Genomic DNA, 27,297 nt, shown 5'->3' with positions numbered 1-27,297 from the left:
ACCGAATACTGTCTCAATGATTGAAAACGCTAATCACTGCGAAAACACAAGTCGTTACCATAGCTTAATAAAGTACAACATTATTTGAGATAACTGACCAGGTCTCTCTTGAAAAATATATTTTTCATATCTCAATGAGAAAAACCTGTATAAACAAAGGATAAATACAAATAAATGTGAAAAATAAAATAAAAAAAGTGAAGGGCCACCCCTGAAAGTAAGGTAAGGTTCAATTATGCCAACCACAAAAAGTATTTCAGGAAATCCGAAAGCTCCAACGCCATGCTATTTCCTCTCGCTCACCAGACAGACCATAAGGCTCTAATAAACGTGGCGTCTCAACAGGACACCACTTGATACAGGACTTTCTTTCAACACGACATTTCACAGAAAAGGAATCTAAACTTTCATCTTGTTTAAATTCATCTTATGTAAATGTTATGCGTGATTCACTCTGTCACTGAACCGTTTAGTCAAATAATTACCTCAGGGTTTCAGATTTATGTTTACGCTCATACACTGACTTCCCTGTTGCTGTATGGGTTATTTTGTATGAAAAATGGTCTAAGTTACTATTGCATAGCTTAGCAGACTGCTTACAAGTTGGGATGGGGGATAGCATTTGTACACCCTAAAAAATGTCATTTGTATAAGCTAAAAATGTATTATAGATACATGGCTATTAGAGGCCAGTATAAAAAGGTAAAAACATTAGCTGAGGTATTGGCTCTGCTTCTTTTATTTGTCCTGTTAAAATACCCTCCTCTATATGTGGAAGCATGCTAAAATACAACAGAAGAAAAGGCACACATTAATTAATCCATCAACAATATTCTATAAACACTTTTTTCAGGTTTCAATTTGGGACCTCTTCAAATATAACAAGCTTGCCAACATCGATTTATACCAATTATTGTTGTAGTAAAACTGAATACTCGGTTGGTCTCCAGCCAAAGGCATTACGGAGAGAGCCCTATTATTACAATTGTAAACAGATGTGCCAGCCTGTGCCAAAGTTTGATTTGGAGTCAGGATGTCTTCTCTTGAGTGTTTTCTAAATACAATTATGTACAAAAATATATAATAACGATATGAATAAAGGCTGCAGTCCGTTTTACACTATGTGACAGGGGTGGAAATAACCAAAAGAAATTACAGGTAGAAATTGTACAGACCATATTTATAACAAGCATGTCCCAAAAAGATGGCTAGCGTTTCTGATCATTAGATAAGACTGCCCAAGGGGAGTGAGGTCAATGGTTGGTCAAATACCAAGGACCACAAACTGAACTACTATCAACCGAGCCATCACTATAGGCTTACGGTGAACAGTACAGTTCTATAACCTCAAGGAGGCATACAAACAGACAGGAATACTGTACAGTATGTATTCACAAGCAGTTAGGCTAAGCAGTATAGTTTATGACCGGCTAGATGATATTGATCCCAATGATACCACAATATACTTCTAAGCAGACAGTGACCATTGCTATGAATATGGAACAACAATTTTTGAGGACTGAATCTATGTAAGTGTTTGAAGTGTTTATGGTAATATGTTTATGTCAAGAGATTGAATAGGCTTGGTTCCAATCAGATATAGACATTTGGGTAGTTGTCTGCAGCGCGTCAGTCATATGCATGTAAGGATTACCACACATGCAACTAATGGACCAATATTATTTAGTGTGGGTTTTAATATATGCTGTTTATGCTACGTTAGAAAGCACACTTTTATGCTATTCAGAAAAGCTCAGATTGTTGGATCTTGATGAGGTGTACAGAGACATCAGGAGGTCAGGCAATGGATTTTATATATTTTTTTAAAAGGACATGATTGACATTGATTAATTCCTTTCTATCAACAAATATTGCATTATATATTTTGTATGAATTGCCATAGGGATATAATTCAACCAAAACAGTTATCTTTAAGTTTGTGTCTGAAGTTAGCCTGTGTACAACTTTTGGGCGGGGGTTCAGCTTGCTTCACATGTAGGCCTTTAGGTCTCAGTACTTTTTGCTGAGTGTAGTACATCTTTTAGAACTTATTTGGTAAAAACTCAAATCAGATAAGCACACAGAGCACCTATGATGCTATTTTCTATACTACGATGAGCATAGAAAGTACATGCTCAACAATATGACTTTGAAGTTATGGAGCAACTATTATTGCCAAAGAATGCAACACTTGCCAAGTATCACAGCATGATACTACATGGAAAAACAACACAAATGTCACAACCGTTATGTTTCTTTAATATTCTTTACAGTTGGAAAAGCTAGTTCAACATGTTTATGTATTTTCGCATGTGAATGAAATAAATAGAAAAAGATGAATAACATTTGAACACACACAAAAAAAGAAGCAAAGCACTGTTGGCCCACTAAGCACCTTGGGTAAAAAAGTTGGGAGCCGCGAGGTGGCGACTGGGCTGGCGAGGCGGAGTAGGAGTCTTGGATGGAGCGAATGTCTTGGGACGGAAGGAGGAAGAGGACAAGAGAGCCCAGAGTGGACCTCACAGGAGAGCTTACAGTCAACACAAACACAGAGCCATTTTGGTAACACTTCAAATGAACTATGTGTCAGAAAGACTTCACCTTGCTATCACACATGACACCTTGTGAAATCATGTTTCACTTAGTATTTTTTTATACTGTCGTAGGCACAGGAGGTTGGCGGCTCCTAAGTTAGGGAGGACGGGCTCATTGTAATGACTGGAGCAGAATCAGTGGAATGGTATCAAATACATCAAACACGTGGTTTTACAGGTGTTTGATGCCACTCCATTTGCTCCGTTCTGGCCATTATTATGAGCCGTCTTCCCCTCAGCAGCCTCCTGTGGTCGTAGGACATCAAATATAATATATGACGACTGGCTGGCTAGCCATCAAGAAAGATGTAGTAGTTGGCCATGAATTGTTTTGAAATGTATGGAGCAGTTATCGGATGCCAGGCCAGGTTCACGACAGCACTACGAAGGTTATGACAGATAGTTCAACCCAAGCGTTACATACATCTAAACTGAAACAAATAAAACATTAAAAGCTGCAACAATAAATAAACTATTGTAAACAAATAAATACGTTTCATTTGAAAGATCCTTCAGACATATAAAAACTGGCCCCAGAAAAAGTGAAACAGCAACAAATGACTACAATATCATGAGAGAGGTATTTGTGTGCTTCAGTTGGTTTGAGATTTGCAGATGCCAATTCAGTTAGTTGTATATTTTGAGCTATCAGACTTGAATTAAGATGAAAGCCACATCTACAGGAAGTTCATCTACAATGAAATTGTAGAGCTTTAAAAACTGGATTGCATAGTTTGATGTTTGTGCACCATAATAGACTGCATTCATCTTGCTACTGTATTAACATACAGGGCCTTTGGGAAGTATTCACACCCTTCCCTCTTTCCACATTTTGTTACGTTACATCCTTACTCTAAAATGTATGAAATTATATATTTTCTTTTAGCAATCTACACACAATACCCCATAATGACAAAGCGAAAACAGGTTAAGCATTTTTTGCTAAAAAAACTGCTAAAAAAACTGAAATACCTAATTCATAAGTATTCAGACACTTTGCTATGATACTCAAAATTGAGCTCAGGTGCATCCCATTTGCATTGGTCATCCTTGAGATGTTTCTACAACTTGATTGGAGTCCACCTGTTGAAAATTCAATTGATTTGGAAAGGCACACCTGTCTATATAAGGTCCCACATTTGACAGTGAATGTCAGAGCAAGAATCAAGCCATGAGGTTGAAGGAATTGTCCTTAGAGCTCCGAGACAGGATTGTGTCGAGGCACAGATCTGGGGAAGGGTACCAAAAAATGTCTGCAGCATTGAATGTCCTCAAGAACACAGTGGCTTCCATCATTCTTAAATGGAAGAAATTTGGAAACACCAAGACTCTTCCAAGAGCTGGCCGCCCAGCCAAACTGAGCAATCTGTCAGAAGAACCCGATGGTCACTCGGACAGAGCTCCAGAGTTCCTCTGTGGAGATGGTTGACCTTCTGGAAGGTTCACCTATCTCTGCAGCACTCCAACAATCAGGTCTTTATGGTAAAAGTGGCCAGACATAACTACTCCTCAGTAAAAGGCACATGACAACCCGCTTGGAGTTTGCCAGAAGCCACCTAAAAGACTCTCAGACCATGAGAAACAAGATTCCCTGGTCTGATGATGCTAAGATTGAACGCTTTCGCCTGAATGCCAAGCATCACATCTGGAAGAAATCTGGCACAATCCCTACGGTGAAGCATGGTGGTGGTAGCATCATGCTGTGGGGATGTTTCTCAGCGGCTGGAACTGGGAGACTAGTCAGGATCGAGTGAAAGAAGAACAGAGCAAAGTACAGAGAGATCCTTGATGAAAACCTGCTCCAGAGGACCTTCCAAAAGGACAACGACCCTAAGCACACAGCCAAGACAATGCAGGAGTGGCTTCGGGACTAGTCTTTGAATGTCCTTGAGAGCCCGGACTTGAACATCTCTGACCTGAAAATAGCTGTGAATCGATGCTCCCCATCCAACCTGACAGAGTTTGAGAGGATCTGCAGAGAAGAATGGGAGAAACTCCCAAAATACAGGTGTGCAAAGCTTGTAGCGTCATACCCAAGAGGCTGTAATCGCTTCCAAAAGTGCTTCAACAAAGAACTGAGTAAAGGGTCTCAATACTTATGTAAATATGATTTCATTTTAATATACATTTGCAAAAATGTCTAAAAAACAGTTTTTGCTTTGTCATTATGGGATATTGTGTGTAGATTGATAAGGGTAAAAAAATACATTTAATCCATTTAAGAATAAGGCTGTAACGTAACAAAATGTAGAAAAAATAAATGGGGCAGAATACTTTCCAAATGCACTGTAAACTAGATAAATATATCAGCTATATGACCTATGAATAAGTTCTACAATAAAACCATTTTTAAAGTGACTCGTTCTGAACATATTGGCCAACCTACTGTTCTGTCAGTCTGTTAAGAGCCCCTACAGTCAACTAATCACAGGTAAAGAAAAAATGACAAATTCTCTGACATCAAAATGGCCGACTGGTGTTTCTATAGAAACCCAACTGTAAACAGCATTTTGATGTAAAATTCTCCTTTACTTTAGTGTAGTTTTACAGTAGAGACAAAGTGCTCACCATACAAGGCAAACGTTCAAATCGTTTGTGCCACTATGACCAATTAACACACTTACGAGAAGACAGGAAATGTACAACATGTGTACTGGTGAGGGTGAGAGTATATTCTGAGGTGATGTTGAGGGTTTTGCCGAACCAGTGATCCCTGTACGATGTTCAGTTTTGCGTTCCCTGAAGTGGAGAAGGTGAGCGCCTAGCCGTTGTAGCTACAGTACTAGTTAACATGACTTAACACACCTGATATTTGCCTGGCACGGGCATTATAGCTTTCTTCCTATTTCAGTAACAGTATTTGTCTAAGCATTTCAAACATCTGCCAATTCAAATGTAATCCTAAAATAAATGGTTATATCTCGATCTATAGTGTCCTATAGTTACTGTTTTTACATTTTGTGATTTATAACTCATTGGCAGTTAATGAGTAAAAATGTTAACCGCACGAGGATTACACAGGGATGGTAGAACTGTGAAAACATCTTCAATATAACATTCTAAGAGACATGACACTTTTGAAAACTGCATTTCATCCTTAATTTATGAGTCTTTAAAAAAAAAAAAACTATTTTCATAACGTAAAAAATACTAACAAAACATACTGTTGTTTTTAAAATATGTTTCTCTGTACAAACTGTCATTGTTCATGAGACTTAAAGGATCAGACCGAAAAGCACCAGTAGAAATATGAAATATCATATTCAGTTATGAAACCTAGCCACTAAAAATAAAATCACACTGTACAAAGACACACACAAAACACAGTAACAGTCATTTGTTGCCGTTTGATAAAGTAATAATATTAAAAACTCTTATACACAAATATACACTTGTGTACTTCGGTTACAGGGTGAGACAGCAATCACAACAACAAAAAAATGTGCTTCACATATGAAATAAATATATCTTGAGTTATTAATTCGCCTCTACAAATATATGGCATTGTTGGACAACATTGTCCTTCTAATTTATAGTTTTATTTGGAGCCTAAGTTCCAAATGGGAACCATGTGTTTCTGATGATTCCCAATGTGGAGTAGCATTCTGTGTGTGTTCTCCCTCTCCCTTGTTTCTAATCAGCACCATACCACTGCAGGGCCCAGTGTGGGTGGGCTGGGGCTAACGTAGCCTAGCGTTGATGCTAGCGCTCCATTAACTCTCCTACAGAACTCCTAAAACACAGTAAGCTAGCCGCTAGCCTCTAGCTGTTAGTCGCTAGCGGACGGCCATAAGTATACTCGCTGTAATTTAAGTACACCCCCATGTCTACTCACGGTGACGCGCCCCAGTGAAGGAGGAAGTCAAGGGGGAGTTAGGGAAGAGGAAGTACTATCGTACCGGCTTCCATGGTCGGCGGTGCCAGGATGCGCTGCCCGGGCACAGGTCCAGGTTACACTGCTCCACGTCAGGAGGCTTGTCCAGGATGTCACAGTTGTGGTCGTTGAGTCTTTGACCGTTGGGCCGTTGGCATACCACCTGGCGCGTCCTCCTGCCTCCACCACACGTCTGGGTACACTGAGAGGACACAAGGGAAGATGAGGGAGGGGTCACTGAGTATTCAGCAGGCTCCTAAGTACAGTATGTCAATATATCTTCTTTCAGGGCAGGATTAGATGATGAAGAGGTGCAGAGGAAAGGAAGTGACTTTAGACTATTTGACTCACGCCCAGGAGTCTGAAATGGGTATCTGTAGTTTAGAAGTGGACTGTATTGTTGTAGCGTCGCTTAACAGAAGCAGATCTGCTTAATAACCTTTTACTGCAGTGGGCTAAATCAGGGTCACACAGAGTGTTTCTTGGAAGTCCTAAACAAATATTTTTTTTAACAAAAGTATACACCTCACACACATGGCTATGGACTTACAAAAAAGAAGACCATGTCAGATATAGAGTTGAATGTATAATATTTTGAGTTTGCATCACAATACTACAATTTATATACATCACAGAAGACTGAAATATAACAAATCCGTTTGACATAGAAACACCAGATTGTCAGTGTAAAAAATAAATAAAAACTAAGTATGAAATATTAATAACATTCCACCCATGAGGCCACGAGGTCATTAGACTGCAGGAAAGGGATGCACATAGTCCTTGTACTGCCTGTGTACTGACCTCTCCCCAGACACCGTAGTTCCACAGAGGGCAGGGTCCTGAGTCGCAGTTCTTGGACTCGGCAGGTTTGACCCTCTGGTCACAGTGGCTGGTGCTGCGACCCTCCGCATCCTGACACACCACCACCCTCCTCTGGAAGCCCCCCGCACACGTACTGGAGCACTATGGACGGGCACAGAGTGTGTGTTACAGACCGAGGGGAAACATACACAGACAACTTTGTACAGACCAGCTGCAATGTAAACCAAAGCCAGCTGTGGAGTTACAGTACACTGTGGAGTGACAGTAGACTGTGGAGTTACAGTAGACTGTGGAGTGACAGTAGACTGTGGAGTTAAAGTAGACTGTGGAGTTAAAGTACACTGGAGTTACAGTACACTGTGGAGTTACAGTAGACTGTGGAGTTACAGTAGACTGTGGAGTTACAGTAGACTGTGGAGTTACAGTAGACTGTGGAGTTAAAGTAGACTGTGGAGTTACAGTTCACTGTGGAGTTAAAGTAGACTGTGGAGTTAAAGTAGACTGTGGAGTTAAAGTACACTGTGGAGTTACAGTAGACTGTGGAGTTACAGTAGACTGGAGTTACAGTACACTGGAGTTACAGTACACTCGGTCCACACACAGATGGAAAGCATCGGGCTTAGAAGGACAACGTGACACATAGAATAGCCTTGAACTACGCAGCAGGTATTTTCTGCAACCAATTACAGTTACACATCACATCACATCCTTGCTGTCTCAGTAAGAGATCTCTATGTGAGATACAGCAGCACGCAGTTAGACAATTAAGCGAGACAGAGCAGTGAATGGAGATGGTATCGAAGTGCCAGGGGGTTTTCTTGACCATGTAACCCGACCAGGAATGATTCTCTTCCCTGGTCCTGGTCAGGTGACATGGTCCTACGGTTCTGTACATACTCCTCCCCAGGGCCCCGTCCTCCACTGGTTGTCTGCCGAGGGGACGTTCCAGCTGCTGTGTCCCGGGTGGCTGGCGGGGTCGTGGGGGCTGTAGGGCTGGTCGTTGGGCCTCTGGCGGTACACGGAGGGGCAGGGGGCACCTGTACACTCCTGCTCTGTGCTGGGCCTCTCGTCCTGATCGCAGAAGGACTCGTCAACCTGGTGGTGGTAGTTACTGCACACCACCTGCCTGGTGGCCCGGCCCACACCACACGTCACTGAACACTGGGCAGAGAATAGACAAGGTCATATCTCTGAACACTGGGCAGAGAATAGACAAGGTCATATCACTGAACACTGGGCAGAGAGCAGATCAAATCATCAGACATAAGTGAGGCATTCTTTCAGTAGTAAAGGCAACTTCACTACAAAATAGCAGTTGACATATATTTATACTAATAGAGTTGGAAAAATGACAACTATAACATACAGGAGACCACTCCCAGGAGCGCCACTGGCCACACGGGCTGAAGCAGGCTGAGGATTCTGGGGGCCGGAGCAGCTGGGCACAGTAGGACTCGTCTGCCACTCCACCCTGGGCGTCCCGACAGCTGACGTAACGGGCACGCTTCCCTTTCCCACAGGAGACAGAGCACTGAGACAGGCACACAGAGGAACAAGCATTTAAGATCAGACGTATAGTAAAAGCATTGTGTCAAATAGTACAAATCAAACAGTGAAATGCTTATTTATGGGCCTTTCCTTACAATGCAGAGAGAAAGAAAATAGAGAAATAATAGAAGAGTAAAACAGGTCATAATAAAAGTAATAATAGATACATAATGAGTAATGATTACTTTGCTGTCTATACACAAGGGATACCAGTACTGAGTCGATGTGCAGGAGTACGCGGTAACAGGTGTAAAGGTACATATAACTAGTTATAAAGTGACAGGTAGTGAACAGTCGCAGCAGCGTATGTTATGAGTCAAAAAAAAGTTCATGCAAAAAGGGACAATGCAGATAGTTAATAAAATAGCTACACGGACTAACTATTTAGCAGTCTTATGGCTTGGGGTTAGAAGCTGTTCAGGGTCCTGTTGGTTCCAGACCTGGTTCATCAGTACTGCGTACCGTGCGGTAGCAGAGTTAATAGTCTATGACTTGGGTGGCTGGAGTAAATATTTAGGGCCTTACTCTGACACTGCCTATTATAGAGGTCCTGGATGGCAGGAAGCTCGGCCCCAGTGATGTACTGGGCAAAATGCACTACACTCTGTAGCGCTTTGCAGTCAGATGCCAAGCAGTTGCCATACCAAGTGGTGATGCAGCCAGTCAAGATGCTCTCAATGGTGCAGCTGTATTACTTTTTTTGAGGATCTGAGGACCCATGCCAAATCTTTTCAGGCTCCTGAGGGGGAAGAGGACTTTTCATGGCCTGTTTACGGCTGTGTTGGTGTGTTCTGACCATGATAGGTCCTTAGTGATGTGAACACCAAGGAGCTCTAGACCCCCTCCACTACAGCCCCTTCGATGTAGATGTGGACGCGCTCGACCCTCCGTTTCCTGTAGTCCACGATCAGCTCCTTTGTCTTGCTGATGTTGAGGGAAAGGTTGTTGTCTGGGCATCACACTGCCAGGTCTCTGAACCTCCTCTCTATAGGTTGTCTCATCGTCGTCGATGATTTAGGTCTACCACTGTCGTGTCAGCAAACTTGATAATGGTGTAGGGTGAGTAGTGGGTGAACAATGAGTACAGGAGGGGACTAAGCACGCACCTATGAGGGCCCCCGTGTTGGGGGTCAGCATGGCGGATGTGTTGTTGCATACCCTCACCACCTGGGGGCGGCCCATCAGGCAGTCCAGGATCCAGTTGCAGAGGGAGGTGTTCAGTGTTCAGGGTCCTTAGCTTAGTGATGAGCTTGGAGAGCACCATGGTGGTGAATGCTGAGCTGTAGTCAATGAACAGCATTCTCACATACGATGTAGGTGTTCCTTTTATCCAAGTGGGTAAAAGGGAAGTGTGGAGTGCAATAGAGATTTGGCCATCTGTAGATCTGTTGGGACAATAAGCGTTATTGCAGTGGGTCCAGGGTGTCTGGGATGATGGTGTTGATGTGAGCCATGACCAGCCTTTCAAAGTATTACATGGCTACAGATGTGAGTGCTACGGGGTGATAGTCATTTAGACAGGTTACCTTGGCGTTCTTGGGCAAAATGTACGTGAAAACACTTGCCAGCTGGTCAGCGCATGCTCTGAGTACGCATCCTGATCATCCGTCTGGCCTATGGAGAGCGAGATCACACAGTCGTTCGAAACAGCTGGTGTTCTCACGCATGGTTCAGTGTTGCCCGTGGCTGGGTTTCACTTTGTAATCCATGATAGTTTGCAAGCCCTGCCACATCGGACGAGCGTCAGAGCCGGTGCAGTAGGATTCGATCTTAGTCCTGTATTGACGCTTTTTTTTGTATTGACGATCTTAGTCCTGTATTGACGCCTGTTTCATGGTCCGTCGAAAGGCGTAGCGGAATTTCTTATAAGCGTCCGGGTTAGCGCCCCGCTCCTTGAAAGTGGCAGCTCTAGCCTTTAGCTCCGTGCGGATGTTGTCTGGCTTTTTGTTGGGTTATGTACTGTAGGTACGGTCACAGTGGGGGGGGACGGCGTCAATGTACTTATTAATGGAGTCGGTGACTGATGTGGTAAACTCCTTTAGTTAGGTCCCGGAATATATTCCAGTCTGTGTTAGCGAAACAGTCCTGTAGCTTAGTATATAAACTCATACCGGTATATAACAACAGTCTTTTTCTACAAACGTTTGAGACACCACTTCAGCCACTTACTCTGTATCTTTAACAAACTGTATGTGTGAATAATTGATATATCTCTCCGTCTTCATTAAAGACTGCTCCATATGGTTTTCACCTGGTGATATTCTAGCTGCACCCGAGCAAACTCAACAGGAGGACAGAGTGAACATTACCAAGCGGTAAATACCTACAGCAATCAAAAGTATCACTTCTGAGGGGAATGTACGTGTGTTTTTTGTCGGAGGGACCACACTTGCGCTAGCCTCCTCTTAGACATGTGAGCTCACCGCCTCTGTGTCAGACATTACTGATAGTCTGAGAGTCATGTTTGAAACCCAAGCCTGGTGTTTAGATCTGGTTTTAATTTGCACTGGAAAACAATGCAAAGCATTAGACAGACAGAAGCCTAAACAAGGCTGGCAAACTGCTGAGATCAGGATGAGGGAGCGGATGTGTGAAGCAGGGGTGTGTATGTGAAGCAGGGGTGTGTGTGTGAAGCAGGGGTGTGTGTGTGAAGCAGGGGTGTGTGTGTGTGAAGCAGGGGTGTATGTGTGAAGCAGGAGTGTGTGAAGCAGGGGTGTGTGAAGTAGGGGTATGTGTGTGAAGCAGGGGTGTGTGAAGCAGGGGTGTCTGTGTGAAGCAGGGGTGTGTATGTGAAGCAGGGGTGTGTGTGTGAAGCAGGGGTGTGTGTGTGAAGCAGGGGTGTGTGTGTGTGAAGCAGGAGTGTGTGAAGCAGGGGTGTGTGTGTGTGAAGCAGGAGTGTGTGAAGCAGGGGTGTCTGTGTGAAGCAGGAGTGTCTGTGTGAAGCAGGAGTGTGTGAAGCAGGGGTGTGTGAAGCAGGGGTGTATGAAGCAGGGGTGTGTGCTGCATACTAGAAACTACTGTACCAGTCTGAGTGCTACTGTATAGGTGAGTGTGTATGGGCCTATATAAGGTTGTGTGTGTGCCGTGTTCACCGTGGTCCAGGAGCCGTATCTCCACTGTGTGAAGAGCTGACCCGAGCTGTCAGGGCGGACAGTGCTGTGTTGAGGAGAGGCCCAGGGACACGGTGCCACCTCACAGTCCTGGCTGTCCCTGGGTCTGGATGCAGCGTTACACTCCCTGTCATCCACCGTGTCACCATACGCCCCTGACACACACCTCACAGCCCGCATCTGGTAACCATGGCCACACGTCACCGCACACTGCAACAACACACAGGAGAGACACACACAGGGTCAGACAGTAAAACCTTGGCTAGCAGATCTGTGATTACTTCAAGGAAGGAAGGGTGGATGCAGTTTTAACTCAGAGTCTAGCCCAGCTAAGACCAGTCAAACTCAGTGTAATTGAAGCCTACTACCTCCCTGGGCAAAATGGTGCTGCAGTATACGTTTATTTGGGCAGTAGATTATGATTACATAGGTATTAACAGACAGATCTATACCAGCTCTGTCAATAGAAGTAGCTGAGTATCCCGCCCGCCAACTCGTTCAGTTGAGTCAATGAATGGTCAAAGACATTCCTTAATTCGCTAAATTGCTCATTCATTTATTTATTCAATATTTTCAAAATTCAAATCTCCAGACCGGGTGTGCATATAGTAGAGGTCTGAGTGGGTCTGAGTGGACCACACATACCCGAGACACGACTTACAACCCAATCGGGTTCGGGTCTGAAATTCTAACTTTTCCTCGGGTCAGGGTTGGCTCCTGTTTGATTGTCATCAGGTCCCGGGGTCTATGTAATTACAGCTGAGTGGATCAAAATGGACCCAACCACAGCTCTGCATAGCCTACAGCATATTTATTTTACGCTAATAAGGTCAATTAATTGAGTTATAGAAGGCTTAGCCAACATATAAAGACTTGTTAACCAGAAGAGCAACTTGGCTGATAAACATTATTTTGTCACTTGGGTACAATTGGGTCTGGTCTAGGTCCAGTTAACCTCACGCCAGGTCTGATTGCCCTTGGGTCCAACTTCTTGGACTCCTGAAGACCTCTAGCGTATAGACAGAGTATTGGACTAGCAGACTCACAAGGTGTGTGTGTGAGTGTGTGTGTGTGTGGCTCCTTCTAAGGCAGTGGGGAAACCTAACAGCCTGGTGAGTTATGGAGTGGTGTGCTCTGACTTGAGCTGCCATTTCCTCCCTAGCGCTTTCACTCTGCCCTCATATCCTGTCGGAATAAATCTGACCCTACACACAGACACACAGACAAACACCACCGACACACACTGGGAAAAGGGGATATACTGTATGTACAACCAGACATAAATAACACACACTAAAATGTCACATACTCCAACATTAACTATTGCACTCCTATGCAAACACTAAGATTCAAACACAGACGCACACCAATAATCAGATTCTGTCAGACACACACACACACACACACACACACATACAGATCCATCTGGACTCACCGGTCCCCAGACTCCGACCTGCCAGGAGGCACACTCTGGCAGTTCACAGCTCCCGACAGCCGGGGCCTTAGCGTTCGGGTCACAGAAGTGTTCGCTCAGCTTCTCCTCTCCTACCCCCATGCTACAGGACACCTGCCTGTGCCTCATCCCCTTCCCACACGTCACCAAGCACTGGGAGGGGACACAGAGGGAAAGATGGGGTGTAGGAGAAAGGTTAATAAAGTCAAGTTGGTCACAACAAAGAGCCACCGATTTTGAACGTTTGAAACGGTCCAAAAACGAAACAAAAAAAGACAAATGCACAGCACTGGCTCAAACTTGATGAGGCTCAAAGCTTCACCCTGAGTTGTTTCTGTTTTAACCCTGTAACCACGTGGAATTAACGGGTCAAAGATCGACGTTCATCCAATTACGGCAAATTCCGAAGTGAAACTATGAGATCAGGTTGAATAAAGTCTAAACTTGTTTGTGTGTATGAAGGGAGTGTGTGAGTGGGGAGGGTGATTGTGTGTGAAATGTGTGAAATGTTATCCTCAAAGTGTGTGTGTGCATGTTAGAGCAAATCTGTGTGTTTACATTGATATGCATATAGTTTATAAAGCGTGTATATACAGTATTTATGTGTGTGTTATTATGTGTGTAGGAATGTTTACATAATGTGTGTTTATAGACGTGTTTATGTGTGTGCAGGCGCGTTGTGTGTGTGTGTGTCCTGTACCTCGCTCCACTCGCTGGCTGACCAGCCAGGGCAGGCCTGGTCGTTGCAGCTCTCGGTTACCAGTCTCAGGGAGTCACTACAGTCCCTGTCCACCAGTCTCCTCCCCAGGTTATTCATACAGTAGGAGTCCCTGGTACGAGCCCCGCGACCACACGTCTTCGAACACTGCCCACGTCACAACACGTTAGAATCAGCATGAGACTCACCATTCAACTTGTACTGCACCAAACGTATAACATACCCACATTTACCTCGAGTCTATATCATGTCCACTTATAGTAACACGGAAGTAAAAGTCAAGTAACATCTGTCTTGCATGAGGAGACGAGAAATGAAGAGGCTTTTTATCAAGACAATGTGCAATAGCATCACGTAGTGAAAACAAGTATTATAATCATCTTTCACTTAGATGATGTGTGTCTTTGACTGTAGTTTCCACTGACCTGGGACCAGGTGCTGTACTGCCAGCTCTTGAGCAGACAGTCGCCGTGGCAGGCCTCTCTGGCCTGTGGTTTGGGTAGGTCAGAACAGGCCCTCCCCTCCACCCTCTCACTCTGCCTCTTCAGCGAGCTGTACCTCATACACTGCACGTCCAGGGTCCGGTAGCCAGGGCCACACTTAGCAGAGCACTCACTCTTCCCTGCTATGTGCCACCTGCAACAGGCTATATGGATTAGTGTCTGTTTAACAGATATACTGTGAGTGTGTGTGTGTGTATCTACCTGAGTTCACAGTCAGTGTTACATGGCTCAGTGGCAGCATTGGGACGGGGTAGAGGCTCACAGCGCTGGTCAGAAACCCCCAGGTGGTCACTCTTCCTCACACACGCTGCCTTGCGCCATCGCTCACCTATATGCACACACACACACACACACACACACACACACACACACAGATAAAAAAAGATATTAATTTACCATTTGAGAAATTGACCGAACCCATATGCATTTTGGTGCATAAACCCATTAGGTTGTCCACCCACGATGCTCAGAATGACAGAAATCACATGTAGATTATGGTAATTCATCTCAACAAAACATGTAGATTTTGGTAATTAATCTCAACAGAACATGTAGATTATGTAAGGAAGTAGCCAATAAAACGTCATAAAACACCATTCTAAATAAATAAATAGCGCACCTGATAGCGGTTCCATATGTGACAGAGACGAAGGTCTCTGTTAGAAACTTAGAAAGAGGGGAGATCTAAAGATGCAACAACTAGGATGGGTTGTTAATATGACTAGGACTGTGCCTTTGGCTTTTGGACAATGACAGAAAGTTGATGTGAAATCCAATAGAACAGGAGAGAAATGGTATAGTGGTGAGTCCAATAGAGAAGTAAATAAATGTCCCAAAATTATATCATTACGCCTGTCTTTACAAAAAGAAAGGAAATCATAAAAAAAAAGACTTCACCAGAAAGCATGACTGACAAGCCACAGAGGAATCGAGGATCATTAGCTTCTTTCAAAAAAAAATAGCTGTGGACTGTTTCAAATCACAAGCTCGTAGACCTATGCCTATATGGGAAGCCCAAAATATGGGTAGTGGGCGAGGCAATAGGCTCAGTTGATGATTGAGTTGGGGCTGTCAGTGAAAAGCATCTAAAATATGTGTGAAGATAATGTGTCGAGTGTCATTTCAAATGTTGAGACAAGAAGAAGAGGGGTGTTTGGTGAAGATAAAGGCGAGTCTCTCCCCAGTCATTCATTGTTTCATTGTATAAAAGTCGCCAGTAGTAAAAGTAGCGTTAATCCACATCATTTGGCTACATACATTTCTGTTAATGCATGAATTAATTACAGTAAATTACCGTTCTCATTCTCAGAGTGGAAACATTGTTTGCAGAGTTCACAACCTGCTAAACTTGTGAGAAACTAATTTTAGTTCATTTCATAACCATCATTTCCAAGATTTGTCTTCTTTTTTTTAATGATCTTTTGTTTGGAGTGCCTCGTGAGCATGTGTCTGGTTTCTCTCTCCTGAAAATGTTGAGTGAGCACCATAGCGCGGAAATGTAGGAAAGTGTTTTAACATCCATTGTGAATGATATATTAAAACTATAGTTCCTCACAGTAAGTCTTTCCAACAATCTCTTCCTCGATAATCACCAATCCTCTGTGTGAAAGAGCAATGGAAGTTATAGGCCGACTGCTGCATTGGCCTATAGGCTACGAGCTCAATGCTCTCATTTCTTTAGCCACCAATGGATCACAGTGTTTCAAGAAAATGCACATATGAAAATCACAATTGGCACGAAGAATGGTAAAAAAGGTAGGATAAATTAAGTAAGCTTCCCCAAACTTGAAACTCACGCACCGCCTATGAATTCTTTATAAAATAATTGCCTACACGTTTCCATGGTAGGATTTTGCCTATAGTCTACTTTGATGCAAGCCTCATAATATGAAATAAAACATTCAGATTTCCAACAATGAAGTATGTTTTCAAAATGCATCCTGCCTCCAGCTCACATTGTAAAGTGGTGGGTGACACGCCGACAGCCTGTCGTCTTCACTTGAATGGTGAAAGGAACGTGCGCTTTAATTAGTTGAGAAATACAAAGAGTAACGTTAGAGGCTTTTAATCGTACACCAAAAACTGTTTTTAAACACGCGGTTGGATTTAGAATCGTACACCAAAAACAGTTTTTAAACACGCGGTTGGATTTAGAATCGTACAAACAAATATGAACATGTATGTACTCACTACTGTACGTCGCTCTGGATCAGAGCATCTGAGAAATGTCAAAACACTTAAAAAAATGCTGTATGCGTGTGATAGTTGGGTTGGATGAATAAGATACATGACGACTAACAAAAATACACACAGGCCAATTTAATTCCACTAAATTATGCAAATTAGACCGATAAGCATAATGGCCAAATGTATTTCCATCTACTGGTATTGCCATCAATTAATAAAAAGCATTATTTTGTAATGCAATTTAGTTTTCTACTGGACATTTTGGCTTGCAAAAGTTGTATTTAGTGTCTTTAAAAATAAAATAGGACAACCCTGGTACAAGCACACATAGGTAAACTTTGGATTAGATCCCATTTGACTAAAGGATTGACTGCCAAGGAACGCATTTCCCCCTCCTTTACATGTTCTGATCAACTTCCTGTCATTGGGTCCCAGACCAAATGGTCTTAGCCGGGCTGGGATCAAACCGTTTCAACTGGATCCTGCTAATGATGCTGTATGCTCTGAGGCAAAGGAAGTATCAGCCCCTGCTTATAGGCTCAGGGGGTAGAAGGTGTACAGCAGGAGTCCACCTAGATTCAGCCGTGGTCTGATATTTCCTTGAGCGGATGGTCGGGGGGCCGGAACATAGTTATAGATCATTTTTACACTGCAGATCGACCACAAGAATGCCAAACAGATTTAGTATTGGTCAAAAACAGAATCATTTCAGACCTCGATAACATGGGATACGATTACGTGCCTCTCTATTTATGCATGGGATTACCTGGCAACAGATTTCCTAAATTAAAATCACATTGAGCTCATTTCCTGGTTATTTCACAGATTTTTATGTCCAAGAACATCAATAATGGTTTTGGCCCGCAGGCCGCCTAGATTAGATGAGTTTATTAGTCACATGCACAAGGTCGCAGATGTAATCGCAGGGTACAGTGAAACTCTTATGTGCCGAGATCCAACAGTGTAGGTAAAATGTTTTATAATAAAGTGAATGAGACAATAATAATATACACTGAGTGTACAAAACATTAAGAACACCTGCTCTTTCCATGACACAGACTGACCAGGGGAAAGCTGTGATCCCTTATTGATGTCACTTGTTAAAGCCACTTCAGTCAGTGTAGATGAAGGGGAGGAGACAAGTCATAGAAGGACTTTTAAGCCTTGAGACATTAGAGACATGGATTGTGAATGTGTGCCATTCAGGGAGAATGGGCAAGGCAAAATATTTAGGTGCCTTTGAACGGGGTATGGTAGTAGGTACCAGGTGCACTGGTTTGTGTCAAGAACTGCAACACTGCTGGGTTTTTCACGCTCAACAGTTTCTGCGTGTTTCAAGAATGGTCCACCACCCAAAGGACATCCAGCCAACTTGACACAACTGTGGGACGCATTGGAGTCAACATAGGCCAACATCCCTGTGGAACGCTTTCGACACCTTGTAGAGTCCATGCCCCGACAAATTGAGTCTGTTCTGAGGGCAGAAGTGGAGAGGGTGGTGCAACTCCTTAGGAAGGTGTTCTTAATGTTTTGTAAAATCAGTGTTTACACATTTACAACTGTAGCAATAATAAATGTCCATTGGGGGGTGGGGGCAGGGTAAGTGTCCGTTGGGTGGGAGGCGGGATGTAGAATGTCTATCAGAGGAGCAGCAGGGGGGGGAAGTGAAAAATGAATGAAACAATAGCACAACATAATAATATTTATTCTGTTGGGGAACCCTGATGTACTGGGATGTGATCAACCGGGTCAGCGCAGAGGGGCTGCAAAGACACATGGCTAATTGGGTGGACGACTATGACCTTACCCTGACACATGCGGCTGCACTCCAGCCAGGAGCCCGAGGGGTCCCACACAAACTGTTCCCTGTGCTCCTCGATGGGGATGTTGAACGAGTAGCGCACGTCTGGGTTGTACAGGTTCCCCACACACAGAACCTAGGGCAACAATGAGAAAAATCTTTGACAATATAGAAGGAGAGATGGGGAAGGAGAGGGGGAGAGGGAGAAAGAGCAGAATGTGAGAAAGACGGAAACAAAGAGCGATAGAGACAGAGAGACAGACAGAGACAGACGTCAGCCTTGCCTGTAGGATGAGTTCCTCCTCAACACGTTCGGTGCAGTTGATGCGCTCCTCTTTGGTGTCTGAGCCGCTGTACTCAATGACGGTTCCCTTGAAGGTGATTTCCCTTTTGAACATGGCCACCACAAAGTTTCCATTCAGGAGAAAGTTAGAATGGCTGTCAGATAAAGCTGAAAGGAAACAAAAAGAAAAAATATATAAATATAAAATATAGCCTCAACACATTTGAGAAAAACTGCTTTCTTTGCAATTTACTCTGAGTCTTGTGGGTTTCAGGTTTGGACAATAGTTTGAGGGGGAAAGTAGTATAAACATTCATCGACTTCAAACCAATAATGTTCTGCAATGCCATTGTTGCATGGGGGTAAGTAAAAAAAAAATGGTGGCTCCAAATTGCAGTAATTTGGAGCTAGACTGCGTGACTCTCCTTGCCAAATGACATTACAATGCTAACAAAGTAGCCTCCAAATCCAAACAATTACATAAAAACAAGCACAAACACAAACGCACACATGCTGAACCAACTCTGATGTACACATTAACAACCAAACACCAACTAGCGAACCCCTTCAACACACACACACAAACAAATGATGGTTCTGAGAAATACGCAGTAAACACAATGTAATTACAATGTGAGAGAGCCCATGTTGAAACAATGTGTGTGAGATTAGGTCTCCTGTGGTTCTCGAAAACCCTTTCAGTGATTAGCTTCGCTCACGGTTGGCCATGTGAACTATAATCTTCCTATGCTATGTTAGAAACGTCAATCATCGCTTGCGATCGGTTTTCGAAACATATGGCCCTTATCTTTTAAATCAGTGAGAAATAATCTTTCAAATAAAAAAAAGATACACCTGTAGCAGATTTGAACAGATCCAAACTCTATGTGTGCCTCCAGTTGATGAACTACACTTCCTCCCCAGTTACGCTCACAAAGAGGTGTTCGGAGGCACACTAGATAGATAATGCCGATGTCTTCCGTAAACAAGTGCTGTACGGTGGAGATATGGCCGTGTGGGAACCCTAACCCTATACAATATGTTTTTTTCAAACAATTATTTCAAGCTGATATGAAATATATGTTCCATATGTTTCTAAAACCCGGACCGCAAGCAATGCGTGTCAACGTTTAGAGCAAGCGTCGGGGCTCATAACAAAAGGCCCCCAGGAAGAAGATGCCTTCATCAATAGGCGCTTAAAGGTAGTTCGCGTTTATGAATGGGCTAGGTCTTCAGTAGGAATGGGTATTTTAAATAATGTCATTCTTTCTGAAATGACAAGGTTTCTGGCGCGGAGAGAGATAAAAAGTAGCCACGCGGACTAGTGCTAGTTAGACAAACCACAGGTTATCAACCATCCAACCTGGTAGTGTCTTTACTGCATCAAATCAATGTGAAGAAGCTAGCTAAAATAGCCATCTAGCTAGGCTAAATTAAGCTATTTTGCAATGCTCCCCGTCCTTGTCTACAACAACTCCATTCAGATTAAACAAGTCTACCCGTCGGTTGCTTGTTGTAGCATCCTCCTTCTCATTTAGCTAATTTAACCCGTAATTTTAATTTCATTTAACTTTGATTAGAGACCTCCCACTTCACATTGCTTGCTACACACAGAGCCTTTGACTGTAGTGCCATGTTGATTGGCCAACAATAACAACAAGCTACACGTGTGAAACGTGTGAATGCTAAGGTAGGCTGTTGTCGCATTCCTCTGCCCAGGCGTTGCTGATGTATGCCAGATCTTACAATGTCTGGATAGGTATTTTACGTATCAACTAACCACATATGTTATAGCAATCTGGTGCCCAACGGCACAGTCAATGGCGTGGCATGCAAGCATTGGTTGACACATGCAACGTCTGAGCAGGGGGACACGACATGTCAGATCTTACAACACCTGGATAGATGTTTTAAGTCTCAGTTTACCACATCATGTGTTATATCAATCAGTGAGTCGAAGACACAGTCAAATTATTTGAGGAATACATATTTATTTCAATAGGTAATGAAACATACTTAGTGTTAAAGTACACGATCAAGACTGCAAAGTGTGTATGTTTTTTTTCCCCGCTATCATAAAAACATCATAAAAACTACTCTCAAAATGTGGTTGTTTTATTAAATTAAGAATTTCAAACACACACACAACCATGGTCCATCTCATCCAGCCCCTATGTACTTTCATCAGGCCTGGTTACACATGCCTCTAATTAGCACCTATTCTACACTCATTCATCATCCTTCTGCCACTCCGTTTTCTTTCCCAGCTAGCCCTTATGGCCTGACTATGTGGGCCCACACCCCACCATGCTTCCTCCATATACATTCTGACTGGTATAAATGACCAGCGGTTTGGCATTAGTCCATACTTCCTCACCCCCTTCCTTACCTTGTACCTACAGCTGAGGTCGCTGGTGGGTAACCATGTTCTGACCAATGGCTGCCCTTTGATAGAGGAGGGGGAGAATCCCATTGACCTATTGTATGGTGCACACCATTTAAAGGGGCAAAAATAAAAATCGCTATAAGCCTCTACAGTTAGAAATGATTTGTCATAAACTGGCTGTGAGTGAGTTGGCCTGGTGTGAGGCACAGTGGCTAACTAGTGACACCATCACACATAAGCACAGGGGACTGAGGTGACATCCAGAACAGTGATCACACACACACACACACATACACATACATACACACACACTCACCGAGGTAGTTGTCATCCTCCGGCTTCCCAGAGTAGCTGACCTGTTTGATATCAATGTTGGTGGCTCCTGCAGGGATCCGAACTACTGTGTTGTAACCTGGATGGAGAGAAAGAGAACGAAAGAGAAAGAGAGAGAACAAAAAGAGAGAGAGAAAGACAGAGAGCAATGTAGTTTACGGTGAGAAAGCTAAGGGCAACCACAACAGTCCCAGTACTCCCAGTACTGAACAGAACAGTCACACCTTGATTTAATGGCTTCACTATGCTGTAGGATTCAGGATCTGTGATCGTCCATGGGAAGGGAAGGCGAGCTCTTACCTCTGGGATTAAAATGTCACACTTGGAAAAATAAGAGGAGCTCTCAAATAGCCTGTAGAAGGTTAATTTCACTCACAGAGGCCCACCCGTGAAATAATATGTAATTACTCCCCGGCCCGGTCCGGCGATTGCCCTGTAATTTCCCTGGGTCTGTGTTCCATGACAGGCCGACATGGGTAGAGGGAAGAGGAGAGAGAGGAGAGGAGAGAAAAGAGGTGAATGGGAAGAGGGTGAAAGAGAGGGAAGAGGTGAACGGGAAGAGGGAGGAAGAGAGTATGAAAAGAACAGGAGATAGAGTTGAAAGGGACAAAGAGAGAGGTGGAAAGAGGGGAGAGAACTAGGAGGATGGAGTTTGAAGACATATTGGAGTGAGGGGAGAGGAGAGGGGTTGGAAGAGAGAGCCGGATTAAAGAGAGGTGAGAGAGGGAAAGAAATGGAGAAGAGAGAGAACGGCATGGGCCACTCAGGGCTAGCACTACTAAAGGTTATCTCTCGTCACACCGACCAGCCGACTGGCCAATCACAACACTCCAACACACAGTTTACTCTGGTACCACAAGAAAAAAGTCTTACAGCATCAACCAAAACCAAAAGAAACGATTTAAAGCAGTTGATAAACAGCAATTGCTGAAGAAGGTTCATGACAAGTCAATTCAAACCCATTCACTTCAGTGCTAAAATCAAACAGCAGCATAAATGTCTCTTCTGTGCTGTTAGGATTTAAGTAGCATGTTAAATTCCCGCTCTAACTGGTGAAGACAGCTTAAGCACATAGGTACAAGGAGTAGGTGAACTGAGTAAACCGCAGACCAGGTCCCCCTTAGAGAAAGCCACAGCACCTCCACAGGCCCTCGAAGCCCCCGAAACAACCATTGACCACACATACAATCGAATGTAACCGCAGGGCGACCGCAGAATGTAAACACAGTCCTAAAGGAAAGACACCCCTGTGCACCCTGGGATAGCTGAGCCTGGCTGGACAGAGGGAGGAGGGAGAGAGAGGGTGTGGTTACACATGCTTGGCCCAGGACTCCTCGGGAACAGACACAAGCGGAGGAACGGACAGATAGAGACAAAGAGAAGCGAAGAACAAAACTAATATTGAGTAAACTTGACCGGAGCCACACCTATGGTAATTTCTATTTGGTTATTTTGCAGCTCAGACTTGAAGGTGATTGGATGTAATTAGCGATTGGCCTGGGATGAGATATCATACCAATCATGAGTTTGAGGGGGTCAGTTTGAGAACTTCCAGTGTTTACCTGGGCTTTCCACAGGTTTGGGAACTTTATCAGGATATCCGTTTTGCAAAGCATTGTCCCAAAGCAAAAAGGAAAAAAAGAATAGCCTTCACAAGCATCCAAAAGTTATGTCATAATTCTGTGGTCATTTGTGCAGTATTCAAGTGTCAAATAGTTTATGGCAAGCGTATTGTATTTCACCTGTTCATCGACAATTGTTATTGTGAACAGTGTGCAATACCTTCTAAAGTATTTTGGAATACAGGGAAACAGAAGAAAGGCAGCCAGGCTTACCATACTCGGCGTCGTTGAAGGTCCCAGCGAGGGTTTTGCAGGAGGAGTTGTCCCCTCCACACACTCCACACTTGTCGTTCTTCGCCTTGGAGTTCAACACATGGTCACAGCCTGCTTGCTGTGGAAACGCCACAGAGACAAACCAATCAGACAGGCGGTCACACAGAGACGCACCAATCAGACAGAGGGTCACACAGACACACACCAATCAGACATGGGGTCACACCAAGGGCTATCTCTGTCATCGGTAGTCACAAACCTGCACTAAAAATAGATGTTACCCTCAACCCGACATCTACAAAACTGCAGCTTTCTCTTTGAGGAGGCAAAAATGGTGTGTGTGTGTGTGTGTGTGTGTGTGTGTGTGTGCGCACTCTGATACAGAAGGTCAGCATCAGCAACATGTCACAACATTATAAGCGATATGCTGATATAGACAGACACAGCTGAGAGAACATATAAGTGTGTAGCTGTGCTTGATACACAGTGTTGACGTAAGGGAGTACAGCTACCCGACAGAGGCCTTGAACGCAGATGTCGTAGGTGTCTGGGCCACATGGTGTGCCGTCGATGACGCGGTCCTTCAGCTGATAGTAGGCCATCGTCCCGGTAACCCGACAGAAGAGCTTGCACCGATCCTTCATTAGAACTACAGAGGAATGAAAGATAGAAAGAATACTCCATAGTTTGTTTTTTCTTCTATGTGACATATTATAGTGAAACACATAAAAACAACAGTATCTTACAGTATAAGCCTACTGTAAGCAAGCCAACCATTTTTAAAATGTATTATCCACAATAATACCGCTATTTACATTTTTGCTAGGGTCAGCAGTTAGCTTTGCTGAAATACCAACATTTCTATCAGTTATTTGGAAATATTCCACTCTGCTTGACAGCAATTTGGACTCTGTGCTCGGTCAGTTTGCTTGTTTAACATTGTATTGTGACAGCTTGAGGTCACTTCTTCGAAATCATCAACACTGCGCCAAAGCCCTGTCTCCTTGGCCAAACGGCATCTTGTCCAGCAGAGCCAGCCATCACAATAATTATAACAACGCATGAGGTATAGAAGAGGGAAGCTATCCAGGAGCATCATGTGGTAGTATTGAATGTTTCTATAGTGTTGATTACATTCATCCGTCTGTTCCTATCCGGACTATGCTAAGTGTTGAGGGAAGAACACACTGACAGAATCTGCCTCTACGGAGTCAAAAGCAAACAGTAGAGTTAGTCTATTTACCAGGACAAGATGGGCATTGTGGGTATGGAGACAGAAGCACCAGAGACATGTTTTACTTATGTCATCCTGAAAAATATTGACTAATAATCCCTTTTATCCCTCAATTAGGCATGGTGGACTTTGACAGTTTACTTAAATCCGGTTCAGTCTGGTTCTTTGAGATCTGTGAGGGGTCATCAAGAAGTGTCTATAGGGGTAGTATAGTATAATGGTACCACATAATGTTATCATGTAGTGCCTCCATTACAAACTATAACAGATGCCAAGGTGTTCTCATGGTTGAACTGCTAGTGCAGTGTGCCCTAGCACAAATAACACATGGAGTTTTATATACAGCAGTGATTTTCAAGGACCCAAAGACGCTTTAAAATAGAGGGTACTCACTACCGCTGTACTTGGGCATCCAGCGGACGGTGGGAGGTAGACCGTTGATGTTGAAGTGCTTGCCGTCGAACTGAGAGCACTGCTCCTCGCGGAAGTCTCTTTGTCCTCTGGGACACGGCTCAGTGTTGCACGACCGGAACTTCATCCTTCGACCCACACAGAACCTTCCTCTGTTCCTGGGCCTGAACAAACATTACGACAATAGAACTTGATTAAAACTTGACTGACGTTCACTTAGGGTTTGACTCTTTGATTGACATGTGTTTTGCCAAGTACGCAACTCAGGCTTTTTTTTGTGGCTTTTACTCAGGTGTAGTATTGTTTTGACTAATCAGAGGCCTGTTATTATTGCTTTGACTGGCTACTCCTGGTGTGTTTTGACTTAGTTTGGCTTAGTTAGACTAAGACTCAATCTTACTCAGGCTTGAAGGAGTCTGCTGTTGTGTTTGGACTGGTTACTCTAAGACTCCAACTCCGGGTTGTTGCAGTCTCCTGGTGTGTTGCACTAGTAGGAATAAGAGTCTTACTCAGGGTTGTTGCAGTCTCTGGAGGTGCTCCTGGTGCCTCCTCCACAGGTCCTGGAGCAGACACTGTAGGGTCCCCAGGGGCCCCACTCGCCATGGACCGGCCGCAGGTCCAGCTCCTTGTTCACACACTTCCCATGTCTGCAGTGCTGCACAGAGAAAGAGTACACTATATACACAGAAGTATGTGGACACCCCTTCAAATTAGTGGATTCGGCTATTTCAGCCCCACCCGTTGCAGACAGGTGAATGAAATTGTCACTGCCCTTCTAGAGCTGCCCCGGTCAACTGTAAGTGCTGTTATTGTGAAGTGGAAACGTCTAGGAGCAACAACACAGAACGAGACCACTGAGTGCTGAAATTTGTTTCCATGGCCGAGTAGCCGCACACAAGCCGAAGATCACCATGCGCAATGCCAAGCGTCAGCTGGAGAGGTGTAAAGCTCACCGCCATTTTACTCTGGAGCAGTGGAAAAGCGTTCTCTGGAGTGATGAATCACGCTTCACCATCTGGTAGGCCGACGGACAAATCTGGGTTTGGTGGATGCCAGGAGAACACTAACTGCCCCAATCCATAGCGCCAATTAAAAACGTTTGTTGGAGGAGGAATAATGGTCTGGGGCTGTTTAACTTGGTTCGGGCTAGGTCCCTTAGTTCCAGTGAAGGAAAATCTTCATGCTACAGCATACAATGACATTCTAGATGATCCTGTGATTCCAACTTTGTGGCAACAGTTTGGGGAAGGCGCTTTCCTGTTTCAGCATGACAATGCCCCCGTGCACAAAGCGAGGTCCATACAGAAATGGTTTGTCGAGAGCGGTAGGGAAGAACTTGATTGGCCTGCACAGAGCCCTGACCTCAACCCAAAAGAACACCTTTGGGATGAATTGGAACGCCGACTGCAAGCCAGGCCTAACCGCCCAACATCAGTGTCCGACCTCACTAATGCTTGTGGCTGAATGGAAGCAAGTCCCCGCAGCAATGTTCCAACATCTAGTCGAAAGCCTTCCCAGAAGAGTGGAGGCTGTTATAGCAGCAAAGGAGGGACCAACTCCATATTAATGCCCATGTTTTTGGAATTAAATGTTTGACGAACAGCTGTCCACATACTTTTGGTCACGTAGTGTATAAGTGGTAGGTAAGATTTCCAATGTATTCCAATGCATTCGTGATGGACATATGGAAAAATAAACTTGAAGCTTGAATTTGAAACTTGAGACCACAAACACACACAGGGGATCATCTTAGAGAGTGTGACATCATCACTTATCCAAATCCCAACCAACACACCACAGTGCAAGAATGTCAACTCAGCTCTGGTTGGTGCAGAACCACATTTAGCGCAGGCAGCGATCACAGCTGGGAGTGTTGTCCCTCCTCCCCTTCCTTAATCCTCTGTTCAGATGTAAAACTATACCCTTAAAGAAACTAAGGGGGATGCTAAACCTACTATCATTTACCCAAGAGGAATGTTTCCAAGTTCCCCATGCAGCTGTGGCGATAGGGCCTGTCGGCTCCGGTTCAGCGCCTAGCCTGCTGTATGGGGAGGGATGAGGGGAGAGGAGGGGATGAGGGCAGTGCCAGTGAGTGGAACCAGAGCCAACAGCACTCTGCAGAGCTGCACACTGCAACACTTCCATGTTGTCAGCCTTTATTACATCATGGATTGACCGAGGGGGCAGCCAATAAAATCTTCA

General features: G+C 44.0%; 1 protein-coding gene across 1 annotated transcript in view; it reads right to left on the bottom strand.

Moving 5' to 3' along the window:
* LOC139370403 (A disintegrin and metalloproteinase with thrombospondin motifs 20-like) overlaps positions 1–27,297 on the bottom strand; it is a 134,844-nt gene that overhangs the window by 41,856 nt on the left and 65,691 nt on the right. The window contains exons 12-27 of the mRNA XM_071109858.1: positions 25,605–25,750; positions 25,078–25,259; positions 23,963–24,099; positions 23,451–23,568; positions 21,599–21,694; positions 18,898–19,064; positions 18,620–18,749; positions 14,827–14,953; positions 14,548–14,758; positions 14,105–14,269; positions 13,387–13,557; positions 11,934–12,161; positions 8,660–8,824; positions 8,191–8,454; positions 7,273–7,434; positions 6,494–6,670 (exon numbers count right to left, since the gene is read on the bottom strand). Of these exons, the coding sequence (XP_070965959.1) occupies positions 6,494–6,670; positions 7,273–7,434; positions 8,191–8,454; positions 8,660–8,824; positions 11,934–12,161; positions 13,387–13,557; positions 14,105–14,269; positions 14,548–14,758; positions 14,827–14,953; positions 18,620–18,749; positions 18,898–19,064; positions 21,599–21,694; positions 23,451–23,568; positions 23,963–24,099; positions 25,078–25,259; positions 25,605–25,750 (2,646 nt within the window). The remainder of the gene's footprint in view (positions 1–6,493; positions 6,671–7,272; positions 7,435–8,190; positions 8,455–8,659; positions 8,825–11,933; positions 12,162–13,386; positions 13,558–14,104; positions 14,270–14,547; positions 14,759–14,826; positions 14,954–18,619; positions 18,750–18,897; positions 19,065–21,598; positions 21,695–23,450; positions 23,569–23,962; positions 24,100–25,077; positions 25,260–25,604; positions 25,751–27,297) is intronic.

This window comes from Oncorhynchus clarkii, chromosome 2 (genome assembly GCF_045791955.1).
Source record: "Oncorhynchus clarkii lewisi isolate Uvic-CL-2024 chromosome 2, UVic_Ocla_1.0, whole genome shotgun sequence".
Lineage (NCBI taxonomy): Eukaryota > Metazoa > Chordata > Actinopteri > Salmoniformes > Salmonidae > Oncorhynchus > Oncorhynchus clarkii.
This window is presented reverse-complemented; position numbering and strand designations above follow the sequence as displayed.